The sequence below is a fragment of the Tinamus guttatus genome, unplaced genomic scaffold, assembly GCF_059628265.1.
Source record: "Tinamus guttatus ecotype Peru unplaced genomic scaffold, ASM5962826v1 Tinamus_guttatus_pri_ptg000472l, whole genome shotgun sequence".
In the NCBI taxonomy this organism is placed as follows: Eukaryota; Metazoa; Chordata; class Aves; order Tinamiformes; family Tinamidae; genus Tinamus; species Tinamus guttatus.
The window spans coordinates 5,753,338-5,770,751 of NW_028289006.1; the positions used below are offsets into that span (position 1 = coordinate 5,753,338).

General features: G+C 45.3%; 1 protein-coding gene across 1 annotated transcript; it reads left to right on the forward strand.

Moving 5' to 3' along the window:
* Positions 1 to 395: 395 nt before the first annotated feature.
* On the forward strand, positions 396 to 15,033 carry UBE2N (ubiquitin conjugating enzyme E2 N). The gene is made up of 4 exons (XM_088532944.1): positions 396 to 534; positions 13,169 to 13,415; positions 13,610 to 13,750; positions 14,338 to 15,033. The coding sequence occupies exons 1-4, from the start codon at positions 505 to 507 to the stop codon at positions 14,376 to 14,378; spliced, it is 459 nt and encodes a 152-aa protein (XP_088389070.1). The 5' UTR covers positions 396 to 504; the 3' UTR covers positions 14,379 to 15,033.
* The last annotated feature ends 2,381 nt before the right edge of the window (positions 15,034 to 17,414 follow it).

Genomic DNA, 17,414 nt, shown 5'->3' on the forward strand with positions numbered 1-17,414 from the left:
TGAACAAGCTGAGGATACCAAACAGCAAAGAGCAACTGGGTACTTGTTAGTTGGCTAAGTGAGAAGGGCAGAAAAGAAGGAAAGCAGGGTCTGTTGTTGGGAAACACGGCGGCGAGGGCGAAGGCAGAAGCCCCCCGCTCTGCTGACACGCGTTTCGGGGGATCACACGCAGAAGGAAAGAGCCAGCCTGGAGCACTGGGCTCTAGCCTACCTGAACGACCCCGCTCCTGCAGGGGCCCGTTCCCAGTGTGCCGAGGGCAGACAGGCCGAATCCCCCGGCCAGGCCGCACCACCCCGCGACCGTTGGCGCCGCCGCCATCTTGCCCCGCCCCGGCGGCGGCGGGCGGCGCTGCCTACACTACCCGTCATGCCGCGCGCGGGCGGCCGTGGCGGGAGGGCGGCGCCACCGGAAGCGCGGCGCGGGCTACTTCCGGCTGTGCGTGAGCCCCGGAGCGGAGGCGAGAGGCAGGGAGGCCGCAGCGCAGCGCGACGCGACGCGACAAGATGGCCGGGCTGCCCCGCAGGATCATCAAGGTGCCGCCGCGGCCGCCCCGCGCGCGGCGGGGAGGCGGGGAGCGCGCGGGGCCTGCGCCGCGGCAAGGGCGCGCCGCTTCCGGCGACCGGAGCGGCGGCCGCGCGAGGGAGGGGCGGGCGCCGCGCCGGGCCGGGCCGCGCCGGGCCGGGTCGGGCCCGTCGGGCTGGTTCGGGCCTTGGCGGTGTCGCCGCCGGCGGCCCGAGCGCCGCGGCGGGAATGAATGAGAGCGCCGGGCCCGCAGCCTCCCCGCTCCGGTGGCGCCGCCCCGGGCCGGGCCCCGCCGCTCCGCTCGCCCTGAGGCCAATCGAAGCTCTCACACTGGTTCTCTGCTCTCTTAAACGCTATTAAGTTGTCCCGGTGGGATTTGGTAGTCTTTTTGGGGAGTGATTTGCTTCCCCTTGAGTGAGTGAATGTCACCAATAATTCACAGCAGCACGACGCTGCTCGTGGTCGAGCGTGCTGAGAGCTGGGAATCCTTGTGAAACACCAGGACGTGCCAAACAGGCAATGCAGAGACAGCGCTGAGTTGTCTTTAAAAGCTAAAGTTATTTAATAGGTGAATAGAAGAGATAAATGTTCCTGCCTTGTTTTTTCCTTATATTCTGTGGAAAAGATGAGATTATGCAGAGAAGTAAGCAGTAGAAATAACGAGGACAAGTCCCATAGAATGGATGGGTTTGCAGCTCATGCCCCTGCTGTGGTGCACAGCACGCCGTGCTGGGTGCACTTCAGGTGTGAGAACTGTTTCCTAATGTGGTGGGGTTGGTGTCCATCACAGAGGTGTGGGAAGAGCCTGCATATAAAGCTGGTGTCTAGGCTGTGTGTGTTGGGGGCAGGGAGGAGGGACGGGGGCCTTTTTTTTTCCGTAATTTTTGATACTTCTGGATACAGCCAAGAAACACACCCACTTTTAAGATGGCACATAAGTTCCTGGATACTTTATTTCGCAGTCTCTTGGAAAAACAAAACAAGAACTGTTGCACTATGCAGAGCTCCCTGCTGAGATGTGCAGTGGCAGGGGATGCTGTCTGTTGCCCTAGGGAAAAAGGGTGAGGGCAGCAGAAGAGAGACCTGGAAACTGCAGTCTTCATGGGGAGGGTGTCTAAGAGTAATCTCCCTTAGACTCTTGCGGGATTATTTTTCACAGGAGGATGAAGTGGGTTGTTTATTTCCATAAGTGTTATATATAATCTGCCGTCAGTCTGGGGCTTTTGAATCCTGGATTAGTGGTGTTCTGAAGGCGGCTGCGGGGTCTCCTCCTCTGTGCCCTGCATCTACCTGCTGCACACACAGTCCCCGGTTTGAGTGACTGGTGTGACAGTCTCAAATATGCAGAGTATTTCAAAAAGCACAGCTGCAGAGATGCAAACTTGAAGACTGAGGCAGACTGATTTTTAGGAGTCTTGAATGAGAATTGCTCAGAGCTTTGCTATCCTGCTAGCCTTAATGGTAAATATTCTGTTGCTGGCTGCCTTAGGTGGAAGAGAATGAGTGAACTTCGTGCTAATGGGATTTAGAAAGGTCAGGAAAGGAAATAAAGATATGTTAGAGAAAGGGGAAGAGCCTCAGAAGGCTGAACCCTAGAATCAGGAGATCCCATTTTCTTTATGCACAGTAGCAAACAAGATTATATGCCAGTAAATGGCTTGGGGAAAGACCTTTTTCCTTTGATGTGCGCGCGGGCTTCGTGCTGCTGTCTGAGAGCTGCAGCCTGTTGGGAACAGGGAATCGTGTGCGTGTCTAGACCGTAGCAAAGAGCAGGATCTCGCCAAGTGCCCGAGACGCGGCCGGCGTTCCCGCTCCTGAGTGACCGCTGGCAGGTGGCCGGGCGCTCGGGTTCCCGGCGCGCTCCAGCCTGTGTCCCTGCCGCGCGCGCCCTGGCCGGCCCCGGGGCAGAGCGGTGCCTTCCTCCACCCGGCCGGGGCTCCCCTGGGTCAAGGAAAAAGGTGACGGTGCGCGGAGCGGGCGCTGTGGCGTTGTGCGTGTTTCCTGCCGCCAGATTAGTTACTCGGGAGCTAGGAGGGTTGAAGTGACTGGAGGGAGCTGTCTGCAAGCTCCAGAGACGCCTTGCTCTGGAGATGTGACCTAGTAGGGTTAGCGTGTCACGAATAGTGAGTGGAAAATAACAATCTAGTTTTGAACCTTGAAATCAAAGTTGCAGACAGAATGGGAGAAATCTCTACCTTGTGAATAGAGAAGTGGTGCATATGTGAATATTCATAACTCCTTTATTTTTTTTTTGAATAATCCAAAAACAAGGGTGCTCAGAATCAGTCCAATACATCTACAATTTTTTTTTTTTTTTTTTTTAAAGATGCATTATGGTACATCCGCATAGATGAGCTTTCTAGATGAATTCTTTTTTTTTTTTTTTTTTTTAGTTCTTGCATAATAGTAAAAGTGGACCTTTGCAATACAAAGAATAAATAAATCTAGAAATTTGAAGTTTTAAGCAATTTTTTATTATACTGATTTTGTGTTGCAAAGTCACATAGCTCCAGTAGAGTAAGGAGTTGAATTGCAACTGCGTTTTTTTTTTTTTTTTTGGCTGACATTCAAGCCACCTCATTGCTGTGTCAAGTGCAGTCAGTGTATGTGAATGGGATGGGCAATGCTGCCTTGTGTCCTCTTCGGAAGGGTTTTTTCTCTCGCTGTTTTCATTGCTGCCGTGATCTCCATGATTTGATATCCTGGTCTATGTGTTAACTATGTAGCCAGTTAACAGCATTTTTGTTATAGTCTTCCTAGTTGCCCCTATGATGAGGCAAACCATATGAATCAATATCTTGGGCTTCTTCAGGCTTTTTATTTATTTTATTTTTATTAAAGGATCTGTCAGCATTAAGCCGTTGAGACTTTGATTTCCTGCCCTGCTGGCCATGTTTTGTTGTCTGAGAGATTCCTTCCTTGCTCTGTGTTCACTGTAAGACGCCATTTCCTCGTTGTTGCCAGTGAGCTGCTCCTTGTGGTGTTTGCTGAGGAACCGGTAACACTTGGACTGTAAAGCTAAAAATGTTACACGTTGAGGCAACATTTCATAAGAGGTTTTATGGAGCTTGGCATGGCTTGTATGGTCTTAGGTGTGTGTAAAACTCTATTTTGGAGGCCAATTGCATCAGCTTTATATGAAGTTTCATACATGTGTGTGTGTGTATATGCGCACGTGTGTGTGTGTATATATATATATAAATTGGGCATTTACTTTGCATTTTCTGAAACTTTCTGGAAGTTCTTAAACCTATTGGCAGCAAACTAGCTGCCTAGCAGTTTCTGTCTTCACCCTCCTGGAAGCTAATGGTAGCTCTGGCACGAACATTTATTTTTCGCATTAAAATTTAGGTTGCCATTACTTTTTGCTTGCCCTGGCATTTCTGGGCACTTCTTTGCTTCCTGAATAAACCCTTTAAATATATTTCCAGTATTTTTTGTTTAATACCTTTTCATATCTATACGATTTGTTCGAATGCCGTTAGGCATAGAAAACAGATTGCTTGTGAGGGCTTCTCTGATGAATGCTAAGGAACTGCAATACCTTTCTTTTTGTCCTTTGTGTACTATTTCAGTCTTGTAGATAACTTAAATTTGGCATAAGGAGGAAAGTTGGAAGAGACAAAAAAGTCTCTGGAAAACTGTGGGAAGATAGCGTCCCATTTTGTGATGCCTCCTTGCTGGTGGGTGGTTGTGGTGGTGTGAAGGGTGTCTAGGCATGGACTGGAAGCCTGGAGTTTTGGCAGGACGGGTTGCTCTGGTGGGGGTACGGGAGGGAGCCGAGGAGGAGACTCGGGTCCAGAGAATAAGAAGATTTGAGTTAAGGTGCTACTTTTAAAAGGAAAACTTGGAGCTTTAATACAAGGTCTGAAAGAGGACACACTAACTTTCCATGCTCTCTTGCCCAAATAATTTTTTTTGACTCGAGATTAGAAATGGGAAAGAATAGCAAATAATCTAACTAGAGGCACAATGAATATATTGGAGCACCTTTCCCTTATAAAACCTGGGCAACTTTAGGGTACAGATCTATGGTAAACTAAACTTTCTTAGTGATAATGGCTTTTTCATCACTTTGCACACACTGCCTTTTTTCTGTACCTGCCTGTTTCCACTGGCTATTTATATACCAGCAGTATGCTTGTCTCACAACACAAAACAAAAATATGTCCTCAGTTACTGTGCAAACAACAGCTGAATAATAGCATCGGTGAGTGAGAGAGCGAGTGACAAATTTTGCCAAAGATAGTGTTCGGATGAAAGCTCTATATCAAATATTCTTTGCTTTAATTAAACCTGGATAGTTGGCTCTGCAGTGTATATTAATGCAAGGCCCTAATGCAAACATGCTCCATCTAATGCAAACATGATCCATCAGAGCAGGAATGGTATATGCTGTTAGCTCCCTGAGTTTAGCTAGGTCTGCCTTTACTGCAGATGGAGATACACTGCGAAAAATTTTGGTCTGTGTTAGTACATGGATAATCCTCCAGGAATTTGCATAGGATCTCTCTCAACCATCTCTTCATGGTTCCTGTAATCTGCTGTGAAAAATTCCACCATATAGATGTTTTCAGCGAAGAGTGATCCTGACCCTAAAAAAAAATATCCCTTTCGTGTTACTGTCATTTGGCAACAATGGTGGTGGTTAAAATTGCTGGTGTCATGGAGAGAGTGGGAAAGCCAGGAGTAAGTGTGATGGGGTAAGGTGAGCGATCCAGAGCTCATACCGTTGTGTGGAAGAGCTGCAGTTTCGGGTAGCCGTGCAGTTGTCCAAGGGTTGCAGTACAGCCTAGTACCTTATAGTAGCTGTTAACTTCTTTTCAGTAGGTGCATCGGCACATTGATGCCCTGAAGGTTTGGGAGTTTTGTGGGGTGGATGCGGTCGAGCTCAGTGTTGGGTCTTCTCTCCTCTGCTCCTTGTGTGCAGGCACTGATGAGGCCAGGAAACAGAAGCGAGTGGGATGTTGACGCTCTGGGATTACATGGCAAGGAATAAGGGATTCCTGCAGAGGTCAGCTACTGGAAACCACAAAGTGCAGCCTTCTATTTATGAAGTCTGACCTTTGCTTTGCAGTTTAATGGGCTTTTATGCTAATTCTTTTTCCTGAAAGGTAAACATGGTGCTCAGAAAACTTTCTCCAATGCACTTGCCCTACAATGCTATAACAATTTTTATCTAAGCGTTTTGAAAGCTGTCTGCCAGTGACATATGTGTAGGTAACATTGAATTTCCATAATGCTGTCTACAGCCTCTTATCCACACGTAGTTGTAGCTAATGAACTGATAGACCCTAGAAGAATGTGTGCCAACATGTGATGCACTATGACATTAAGTCATTGCATTGTCTTTGGCTTTCTGATGCTGCTTTGTTGTGTGCAGAGGACTTCCCTCTTCCCCCCCCCATTAATTTTCTGTGAAAAAATCAAAGTAAAAACATGCATGCAGCTCCCCTTGTTGCATGCAGCTCCCCTTGTTGCATGCAGCTCCCCTTGTTGCATGCAACTTATCAGCTCTTGGTGAAGGTCCGTGTGATCTTCTTCCTCATCCTACTCTTAACAGAATCACCACTCAGGAACTGATTAAACTTACCTGTGTGCCAATATGCTGTTGAGGTTAGTCGTATACAGCTAAAATACTTAGCTTTTATTTTATACGAACTAGAGTAGGGTGAGGAAAGCTATCACACTACCCCAGAAGTGAATCTAAACTATTAGATGTGGTTTGAACATCATAGTCTTCTGCTATCAGAATGAAAATGTGAAGCAAATGGACACCACGGGTAGTCTGAACTGAAATGCTGAAGCCAGTTTGTTACTTCGGGGACTTGGCAGCTCAAGGCAGAAAAGTTACTGGCTTGTGGAACTGGATTGACTTGGAAGTTCTCAAGATTGATTATCCTGTGATTTGTGCTTAGCAGTCTTACTATTTGAACAGTTGTTCTATGGGCAATAAAAGTTCTTGCTTAGGCTGAGGACCTGATCTGGGCTAGAGAGCCTTTCAAAAAAAGCTATTTCTTCAGCCAGATCAACACTCTTATCTGGTTTGTGATTTGACTGTGCAGATACCTGGGTTGATAAAATGAATGCATGGAACAGAGGTTGTATAAACTGATATTGCTACATGAAGGCTATGACTTCCCATTTGGAAGGCTCCCTGATATTTTGTGGGAAAACAGTAGAATGGAATAAGCAGAGAGAAATCTCTGTATGTTGCCAAGCAAAACTGGAAATCAGAGTAGGACAGTGGGGAGAAGAGCAGTTTCACTCAAGCCAAAAACTGAAGATGATAAAGAATGAGAATTGGTTTGCACCTTTAGTCATTCTGAGGATAATTTAGGTATAATCTACTACTTTGAAATGATCTTGACTTTTTGTCCTTGGTAAGGCCTTAATTGCTGCTTTTTCATCTGCTTTACCAATCTTTCTGGAGAACTTGGCAGCAAATACTGAAAAGACACTGATCAGCAATCACTTAAGCTGAAAGATAAATATATATAAAACTATATTTTTTTCTTCGTATCAGTATATCAAATTCCACATAAACTGGTACATGTTACTCTCCAAGTGGCCAATCTCATCCTCTTAATGGCAGAAAACAGGACAAGTGCTTTTCAAGTCAGTCTTTTTTTTCATAGTTTGAACTTGCAGGGCTGTCTGAAGAATCTGAAACTCTGTAGCATACCCTCGATAAAATGCTTCTGCCTACAACAATTTGAGCACATTTCAGGTAAGTTACTTTGTGGCTTAGGCTTGGGCAGTTGTGCACCTAACTCGGGCTGCACTCACGTACACATCACATGTCCCAGAAGAAGCCATGCAATCTATGCATTTCAGTGTGGTGTCTCTTTTGTTTCACCTGTGACTTTTCTACTAAGCCACTTCCAGAGTGTCTGTGTGTGGCTGTACCTCAGTTTTCACTTTGCAGAAGGCCCAGGCCGTTGAAGATGGTTTTGCATCCAGCGGTTTGGAGGCCTCTGGTAATAGAGGGCAACTTGGGTTAGTAGCAACACGTTGGGGCGTTGTTCTGCTGGTGGAAGACGCTTCTGTCAGTAGGCCAAGTGTTCACCACTGTGTCTACAGGATGTTACCATCCCCTGCTAGATGTCAGCAGAGTTTGTTTGCTGTCAGTCAAAATTATTCAGGTGAGCAGAGATGGAGTGAAGAATCCCCCGCTTGCATTAACTGACTTGCCAGCATTCACAGGTTTTACTTTCGCAGTGTATTTGGGGAATGGTAATATCAAGTGAAGGGGTTGTAATTTCTGTTGCAGATTAAGTCTTATTTGGAGAAAGATTCACTCATAGTCTGTTTGCTCCCTACTCCTCTGAGTAAAGTCAGCTGGGGCAGTTACACATACAGATAAAAGTGGATGGGTATTAGCTGAACTGTTTCCCTCTCTGAAGTTGCTTAGGGAGGGTTTGTGCCATGCCTTGCTCTGATGTGGTTGTGGGGGTGTAACCTCTATTTTAGTGCATGGTGATATTGGCAAATTACTTGCCAGCTGCTCAGAACATGCAGCTAATATACGTGCTGCTAAAAATATCAAGAGGGAATAATTCTCCTGAGATGTTGCATTAATAAAGAAGGAGCACTGAGGCATTTTAGAAGCCTAAATATTTAACAGTTCTAATATCTACAGTACTGTTTCTCTTAAAAAGAGGCCTTATTAGCGTTTTGAGGTTTTTCACAACTATGTTGGCCTCTGGATGGCTTAATGACATTATAACCAGTACCTTAAGAAAGCAAAGCTGCTGGTTGGGAGGATGCTCTTGTAATCTCAGCACTCTAAAAGGCTGCTAAATAATTGTTTATAGCAAGCAAGGAGCTATGTGCTGCCTCTTGATATCCAAGACTTTGCAGTAGCAGATGGGAAACTACTGTTAGCAGTCAGGTTAGTTAAGCTACTCCATTTCTGCTCGATGAGGAGGTAGCCATTCCATTGAGATAGGTAGCAGACTGGTGATCTGCTGTGCTGCCCCCTCGCTGTGATTGAGGCAGTGGTGAGAGCTCCTTGAACTGCAGTTTTCAGCAAAGGGAGTCGTCTGGCAGCAGGTCCCAGCTTTTCCCTGAGTGATCTCTCCGTACGCACACGGAGACACAAGTACGAACAGCAGCCTGGCCACAGGCTTGGTTTTACCAGGAGGTCAACGAAAGAGCTACAGGTAGGAATGTGGCTGCAGAGTAGGTCTCCGTGCAAGGCAGCATATTTATTTATTTATTTTTTATTCTTTATCCGTGCCCAGTGGTCATGTGCTCCTCTGTCAGCATAAAATATTGAAGCTTCCTAAGGTGTTTGGCTTTCTCCAGGTGCTTTTGGTCTTAATGAATCCTGTGGGTTTTAGTGGATGATGTCATATCTGATATGAAAAGCATATTAGATTTTTGTCAAAAAAGTGAATTTCTTAATCTAACTTCCCACTGAAGATAGCTTGTGGAAATTGTGGATTGATAACACGATATTTTTTTTTGCCTGTTAGTGACAGTCCCATAGCACTAATGCACTGTATTAAAATGTGAAATATGGAAACTGAGGTGTAAGGAAACTAGAGAGAGCTGAATTACTAAGCAAAGCAAGCTTGGCTGAAGACACAGAGTTTAGATTTTTTTATTCTTATTTTCTGCTGACTTTGCAAGCAAACTTCTTTCTTAGAAAACTATAGTATCCTTAAAACAGTAACCTTTAAGTTCCATTATTTTGTCCTTAAATTGTCCGCAGCTTTTAAACCTCAACCTTATTCCTCACTAAGCCATGTGAGATTTGTGGTGACTAACTGTTCAAGGGCAGAGAATGGAATAGGAATGATTCTTTTCCATTGAAGTGTAGACACGGTTCCTTTCCAAAAAAAAAAAAAGTATTGAAGAAACCTGAGCGATTTTCCGGTCGTGTGAAACTGTATTTCCCTTCAGTACTGGTGTGGTCTTCATCAGTCCAATGAGGCTTTAGAGATTTCACTTCAGCCGCAGGGACTCTGCTCTGTAAGAAATGGTGATTTCTTTTTTTCTTATTTATTCTTTGCGAATACTTTCATGCATACATTTTCTGACTGTAATTGTTTGCCAGTTTGCTGTTGTTTAATCCTGCCTCAGTCTGTTGATAGCCAGTAGGATTTGTGAAAAACATTACAATAGTTTTTGTCGTACAAAAATGCAGTGTATGAGACTCTTTGTTTTGACTGGGCATTGTCAACTTGAATTTTTGTGTAGCGACTTCTGCAAGACTGGAGCTGATTTAAAATAGTAGCATATTTCGAGTAGATTCTTTCTTTGTACTGTTGTATCTCAGGATGCTCTGACAGGAGTGAGTATGGTTTCTCTTTCTTTTTGTCCATAGCAATGTGGAAACCTTCTGGTTTCTTCAGACGCCCTCTTGAATAGGGGCTCTGTGTTCTGGGTGTAGGATGCTGGATAATCCTTGTGACTTCTGCTTTTTTTTTAATGACTGTATAATAAGTTGGAGGATTTTTCCCCTCAGCTACCATTAGCCTTCAGCCTCATGCCTTTATGGAGGAACACCTGCACCTCAGTGCAGCATCTTCTCATTTGTCCCTCTACTCCAGAACCACCTGTATTAAAAAGAGGAGCTTGGGCTTTGCTTATAAATACACCTTTATAATGTCTGCCTTTTAACCACTTAAAAACAAGGAAGATAAAATTGTGATGGGTGTAACCGGCTCTGAATCAGAGCTGGCATGGATCTTCATTTAAGCTCATCTTCAGTTGGTGAAAATTGACATGCACTAGGAATTGGTAAAAGCAAAGTTAAAGCATGGGTGAGAAGATCTCATTTGAAAATGTTACAGGACCTGTCAAATAGCAGTTACTGCCTCCTGCTGCATGGAGTGCTGCGTTAAATGACTTTAAAGCCAAAATGCCCTGAAACTGTTTGTGAGACTTGATTCAGCAAGCTAAAATTCGGCAAGCAAGCAGTGCTGCCCTGGGATGCTTGCTTGGGTGAAAATTGTATTCTTATGAAAACAAAATTGATGCTGAGCTGTAAACAGATCATGAGCAGGGGGACTGCAAAACCTGCTTTTTGATTTGCTTTTCCCTTCTCAACATACTCTGTGCTCACATGTTCCAACTGCCTTTTATCCCATCTGCCACCGTCTTACTAGGCAATACCAGTACCTACCTGCTCGAGTAAAGTGGCTGAGCAACGTGCAATGTTGCGGTTGCTCCCAAGCTTCCAGCTGTAGCGCTCCTCTCTTTCTGCGATAGCCACTGACTTTGTGTACTGAACTCACAGAAACTACTTGAAAGTGGGTAGAGGGATGCAAAGTTGTCTGGGGAGAAAGCGGGAAGCAATAGCTTGCATGAGACTTGCTTCCTTAACTTAAAAAAAAAAAAAAAAAAAGGTATTTGAAAGGTATCATCTAACAAAAGAGTGCATTATTAGTGTAGTATTGCATACGCTTGGTCTTCCTGATGAGTGGGAAAATGTAGAAAGTTAAAAGGTTCACTTGAAACTGAACTTTCATGTTTGAAGGTGTGAGTCCCCTGCCTCCTGCCCCCCCGCCATTGGGCAGCCATTCTCTGGGGAAAATAGTGTCATAAAACTACAAAGTGAGTTTAACACATAAGTAAGTTTCCTTTTTGTAGACTCGGACCACATGTGGTGACTTTTTGTGGGTGACTTTTTGGGAGGGCTTTTTGGGGGTAACATTAGACTTAAAGCCCTCCACGTCCTTCAGTGGGGTTGAGCTTCCCAGCGACTCAGTGCAGCCCTGTGTGTTGACAGTTCTTTATATCAAATGTGAATGGTTTCTGCTGGAAGCCCGATCAAATTAGCATCTAGCTTTGGTTGTCCATTTAAAACATGGAAGTGACTTCATTGGTTTGACTCTATGGGCAGAGCTGCTTATACGTGTAAGCATTTTATATGCCAAAGCTTAAAACGTACCTGATTCATTTTCCCTTATCCTTTTCTTCATAACTGAAAGACAAAACTGTATAAAATCCTTCTGCTAGACTGACAGGAAAAAAGACTCAGGTAAAACAGTATATATTCCCTTAATGAGTGGCATCATCTTTATTGCTTTCCTCGTAGTCTAACAAGTTTGCTGCTGTTGTCTTGCCTTAGAAAGCTACCTTGTCTGAGCAGGAGACACAGCTTAGCTCTTGCTTACAGTAGTAGAGTTCATCCCATCTCTTTGGAAGTAACCTAAGATGTGCTGTTAGTAGGAAATCTTTTTGTGCTGCAGCACATGCTTGTTTTGGGCATCTTTCTTCTAGTGCTAATGTATCCACGTTGGTGGGCAGGATGTGGAGCTCGCAGTCAGGCAGTGCTCCCTCAGTCGTGCTGACCGCCAGAGGTGAGGATGATGCTGCAGAATCCGAGGAGGCTGCTGGTTCTGGGTTATTTTTGGCCAGGATCGGCTCTCCAATAGGGCTGCAGGCTGCACATACTGGCATAGCCAGGAAGGCTGCGTGGGCACCTGAGTGCGAGTAGGGCCTAGGAACTGCCAAGAGCAGCACAGTTATTGAAAAGGGTTACCCCAAAAAGTAAAATAAAACCAGAGTATGGCACAATTTCAGTTCTGAATATATTTCTCATCCACTGGCTTTCATACCTCATTATTAAACTTTCAAGCATTATTTATAAATGTTCTTCTGCAGACTTCCTGTACTAGTAAGTAGTGAGCAGGATACAAATTTGGGTAGGTTATGAAGTTACATGTGTACTTTAAAATCTATCTGTGTGCACGTAGGCAGTTTCAAGCAGGTTGGTTATCCTAGTAAGGTGTGTAAGTGGCAGCTAGGGCCAGTGAGGAGATAATGCTTAGCTGTAACGAGGAGCCAAGCCAGATGTGTTTATGTATGTGTGTAAGCATGCACACTTGCAAAGCAGATGTTATGGTCTGCAGCAGCAAATGCTGCGGGGCTGAGGAACTCCTTGGTGCTTCAGCACAGGTCACCGTGGCGCTCGGCCCTGAGCGGGGCCGCCGGGCCGCATCGGGGGCGGCTCCGGCCTCCTGCCCGTGCCGGGAGGTGCGTTCAGGGCCACGGCAGAAGCACCGTGTCCTGGGGAGCACAAAGGTGGGTAGGAAGCCAGGCCCCTGGTGCGGGATGTGCTCGGGTCTCCGCCTGTGCCCACGGTAGCCTCGCTTCTGCGGCAGAGCCGTGCTGCGAGTTCGTCAAAGCTCGAGCTGGTCCCAGGGCAAAACCGCTCCATTGCAGTAAAGCAGTCTGCTCCTGCTGGGTTAAATCTTGAGCACTGCACATGGAGCAATAAAGTCTTTTGCTTATTCACTTGTGGATCTTTTTCTCTGTAAGATAGAAAAGGAAGTGATTTTGGTATCATGACACTGTGTGTCCTCGAAGGAGTCTTTATGTAAGTTGAAAAAGCTGCGTTTTGACAGTCGTGCAGTCGAAATTTGTCAAGGTGCTTATTTGTGCCCCCTATAGTGGATAATAACAATGCAGTAGTTGTGAGATCTGGGAGGAGGTGCATAGATCGGTTTACCACATCCTGGTATTCTTTCTGCAGATGTTTTGTGACTTTAAGCTCCTTGTTTAACATGATATTTTCAATGGATAAGGGCAAATCAATCATAATGACTATTTGTCATTCATAATTACAATCTGTTTAAATTATTTTAAATAGCTTGTATTTTTTCACACTGTCCTTTCTTCTTCTCGTAGGAAACCCAGCGCTTGCTGGCAGAGCCAGTTCCTGGGATAAAAGCGGAGCCAGATGAGAGCAACGCACGTTATTTTCATGTGGTCATCGCAGGTCCACAGGATTCCCCCTTTGAGGGTGGGACATTTAAACTTGAACTATTCCTTCCAGAAGAATATCCAATGGCAGCTCCTAAAGTACGTTTCATGACCAAAATTTATCATCCTAATGTAGACAAGCTGGGAAGAATATGTTTAGATATTTTGAAAGGTAAGTGTTGCCTTGTTTTCTTTCTTTCTGCCTTTGTCGCGGACAGAGACCTGTAGATTGACTCTAAACAGAGATGCCACTTGTTTGCAAGAGGAGGTTGCTTATTCTTTAGCCTCGGAGAGGGAAGCGCGTTGCTCTCGCCGTGTGGATTGCGATGAATGTGGTGTCTCATGCTGCTCCCCTTGTCTCTTCAGATAAATGGTCCCCAGCCTTGCAGATCCGTACAGTCCTGCTATCAATCCAGGCTTTGTTAAGTGCTCCCAATCCAGACGATCCATTAGCAAATGATGTAGCCGAGCAATGGAAGACCAATGAAGCCCAAGCCATAGAAACAGGTGGTGTATTGCTCTCATTTTTTTTCTCTAGCTTTAGGAAATATATATTAAGCTGATTACTGATGGGTTAGGGGATTTAAATCCTGATCTCTTGTTTTATGCTGGCAACTTGCAGAAGCAATTATTGCATGCGGTCGTAATCCGAGTACCCGGAATGGGGTCCACTTTCCAGCCTGCAAGTGAGGCCTGTTGGAGAAATAGAAAGCTCTTGATCTGTTTAATCTTCGTGTTTCATGCAGCTAAATTGCAACGGTGTCTAATTTGGACTTGTGACGGAACAAAAGTGCATATTTTTGCCTTTCCTGTGGAGCTGAGGATGCAGATTGTTAGTTACACTTCCATACCTGCTTCTACCAGTGCCTGTGGTAGATAGGAAGAGTTGTAACATTCTGCCTCTTGGCTTCTGTGCCTGCTGTAACGTGGCCGTTTCAGTAGCCATGGCTTCTGTATGCCTTAGAGGGTCAGAATTGTGCTTATAAAATCTCAGAACTCGCATATATGCGGCAGCCAAAGACTTACTCGAGATGTTTTTAATAAAGTTTGAAAAATGCAAGTTTTCTAAATGTCTTCTGTCTCTCTCTTTACAGCCAGAGCATGGACTAGGCTATATGCCATGAATAATATTTAAATGCGCTTTGAACATCAAGTGTGCATCACTTCTCCTGTTCTGCCAAGACCTCTTCCTTTTTTGTTTGCATTTAATGGACACAGTCTTAGAAACATTACAGAATAAAAGCCCAGACATCTTCAGTCCTTTGGTGATTAAATGCACATTAGCAAATCTGTGTCTTGTCCTAATTCACTATTGTAACGCATGAGCAGAGGCTAGAAGTATCATCTGGATCGTTGTGAAATTGTTTAAAAGCAGCAGCACATCTCTGCTTTTAATCATTTTTCCCATCATGGTTTAAGTATAAGCACTGTGAATGAAGGTAGGCAGGGTTAGCTGCGGGGCTTTTTGTTTTAATTTTGTGGGCTCCTCTTCCCTTTTTATGGTGATGCTAATTGCATTGGTTAAAGCAGCTAACCAGTTATACTTTAGAATATACCCTCTAGCCCGGTCTAACTTAGACGCTGTAGATGGACAAGCTTCATTGTTTGAACAAAAATGGGAACATTAAACGAACATCCATCATCATCACTAATAATATTGTGATTCTGCTGTCAAGTGTAGAAAAATCCCTCCAGTCCCTCCAAGAAAAAGCTTGTGACCATTTTGTATGGCTTGTCTGGAAAATCTCCTGTAAATCTTATGTTTTAGTAAAATATTTTTTGTTATTCTACTTTGCCTTTGTACAGTTTATTTTGCTGTGTTTTCATTTCTCTAATGTGACAATCGTATTTAAAAAATGGAAACCAGAATTGACAATTTGTCTTCACCAGTCTGACAGATTAAACAGTAAAGAGGTGGAATTCACAAGATTTTTTTTGCTTCTGTTTGCTGACTTTGTTGTTAGATTGTTGTATGGGTGACCTTGCCTGGCCTGATGTTACATTTGGAGTGACTTTTCAGAAACAAGCCTCTGGTGTGAGCACCGTAATCGTGGCCTGGCTTTAGTAGTAATGCATCGATGGGCATTTTATTGGAAATGAGGCATCCAGGAGGAGGCTGAAAGCAAACGGCGGCGCTCAGTGTGAGTATCTGCAACCTTTGCTGGTTACCTTGTGTGCGAGGCTGTGCACACTCCTGCCTGCAGCGCTCTGCCTCTAGTACTTACACAGGAGCAGTGTGTTAGAGCCAGTGTGTGAATCACCCGAGGTTTGCTTGACCCCCCGGAGCTGAGGCCTCGTGTGTCTCCGCTCCAGGCTCCTCGCTAAGCTGCTTGCTGGAACAACCAGCCTGCTTAAAGAGCAGCAAAGCTGCTTTGCTGTGGAAGGCAAGTTTGATTAAAAGCTTCCTTCTCATGCTAGTGTTTGTGTGTACGCACCTCCTCTGGGAGCCCAGCATCTTTCTGGGGACCTATCTTACTGCTTCCCTTTAATGTCTTGTATCCCTTGATTTCGGCCCTTACCAGCCCTTTCTGCCCCCAAACAAACACTGATGAAAGCTGTTGAGCCTTAATGGGCCATCCTGAAGTGTGTGGGTGGCAGCGTGCAGTGGTTGCGGTAGGGAGTGTTTCCTCGTGCCACTCAGGGTTACGCTCATGCAGCCCGTCATTCTTGTCCCTCTTCCACCTCTTCCTCTAGTGTCACCTGGCAGTTTCTATAGGATGTGGTGTGTTTATTGTGGTCTTCTGTAAGATGAAGAATATCCGTTAGGGCTGCGTTTTCAATGCACAGTGCTCTTCAGGGGCTTTCAAATGCCCCTCAAAGGGCTGTGCTGTAACGTGGTTGCACCCTGGCTCAGAATCCAACTTCCCCCGGACTGAGCTGTGACAGAAGTGCTTTGGAGGGTAGTTTGTGTGGAACGTAGGTCGGGCTTGTCTCTGAGCCTTGTAGCAGAGCTGCTGTTGCTCAGAGGGGGTAAGTGCCATTCAGCCCAGCTCCCTGCTGCCAGCAAACGTGTGCTGGGGTTTCCTTGGGCCAGCTCCTGGGAACACTGTTGGCCGTGACCAGATCTGTGGTGAGTGGCCAAGAAGCCCCCGACGGGGCAGCAGGCCCCGGATCCACCTCGGCTGCTTCCCGCTTGCAGCTCTGCGCGGTGCTGCCGCAGCCGGGGAAGAGGGGCAGCTCCCGAGGTCGCACAGAGCCGCCTCGGCACCCCCTCGGGGGCTGCCCCTGCCTTCCCCCCAGGGCACTGCAGTGGGAAGCAGGGTCCGAATGGGCATTTAATGAACTGGCTTTAATGAACTGGCTTTAACTTCAGATTGGGCGGAATGGTTCTAGAGCAGAGGCCACTTAGCCTGTGTTGAGGGCTGAAACTCGGGGCTCGTAGAACAGTATCAGTAAGTTCTTGATGGAACATTATTAATATATAAATAGAAAAAAAATCGGTCCCCCCATTTGATAGTGAATGAATGAAGAGGATTATGGTACATTTGGGCTATGCAGTAGTTACTACAAGTTACTACATGTGTTTTAGGGGGTGTATTTTTCCCCTTTTTCTCCCAAGAACTTGGAAGCTGTTGAGGCCCCACTGGCTGGATTTGGTTTGTGAGTCCCTAGCTCTGGGATACCTGAGCATCATGGTGTAAAAGGACAGGTTAAATAGCAAGGTTCAAAACTTCATTGAGAAAAACATCTTAAGTGATAGTTCTAGTGACAGGAATTTTTAGATGGGCTTTCTAAAACTAAAATTCCTGTTTGATGTGGGATCTATTCAGGTGTTATTTTATTCCTTTTTAATTTGACTCTTTGTGTATGTGTATATATAGAGATAAAATATGTATTTAATTTTTGAGCCTGACTTCAGGGCCCTGTATAAAGCAAAGATGGGACTTCCATGCTATATATTGTATTTGGGATTTTGAAATTTCTTAAATCAATTTTTTTTGAACCTGATTAGCTCCCCTCCATTCAGCAAGGTGGATATTCACAGCCATCATCTGAAACTTGTTTACTCCTAGGACATCTAGGATTACAGCTGGCTGGCACATGCAGCTTGCTTCTAGTGAGCATTAGTTTTATCTGCATTTTTAATGGATATACATTGGATAGAGCCACAGCAAGGGGGTTTCCTATAACATTACTGGTGCTAAGTGTCAAATATTCTGAAATCCTGAGC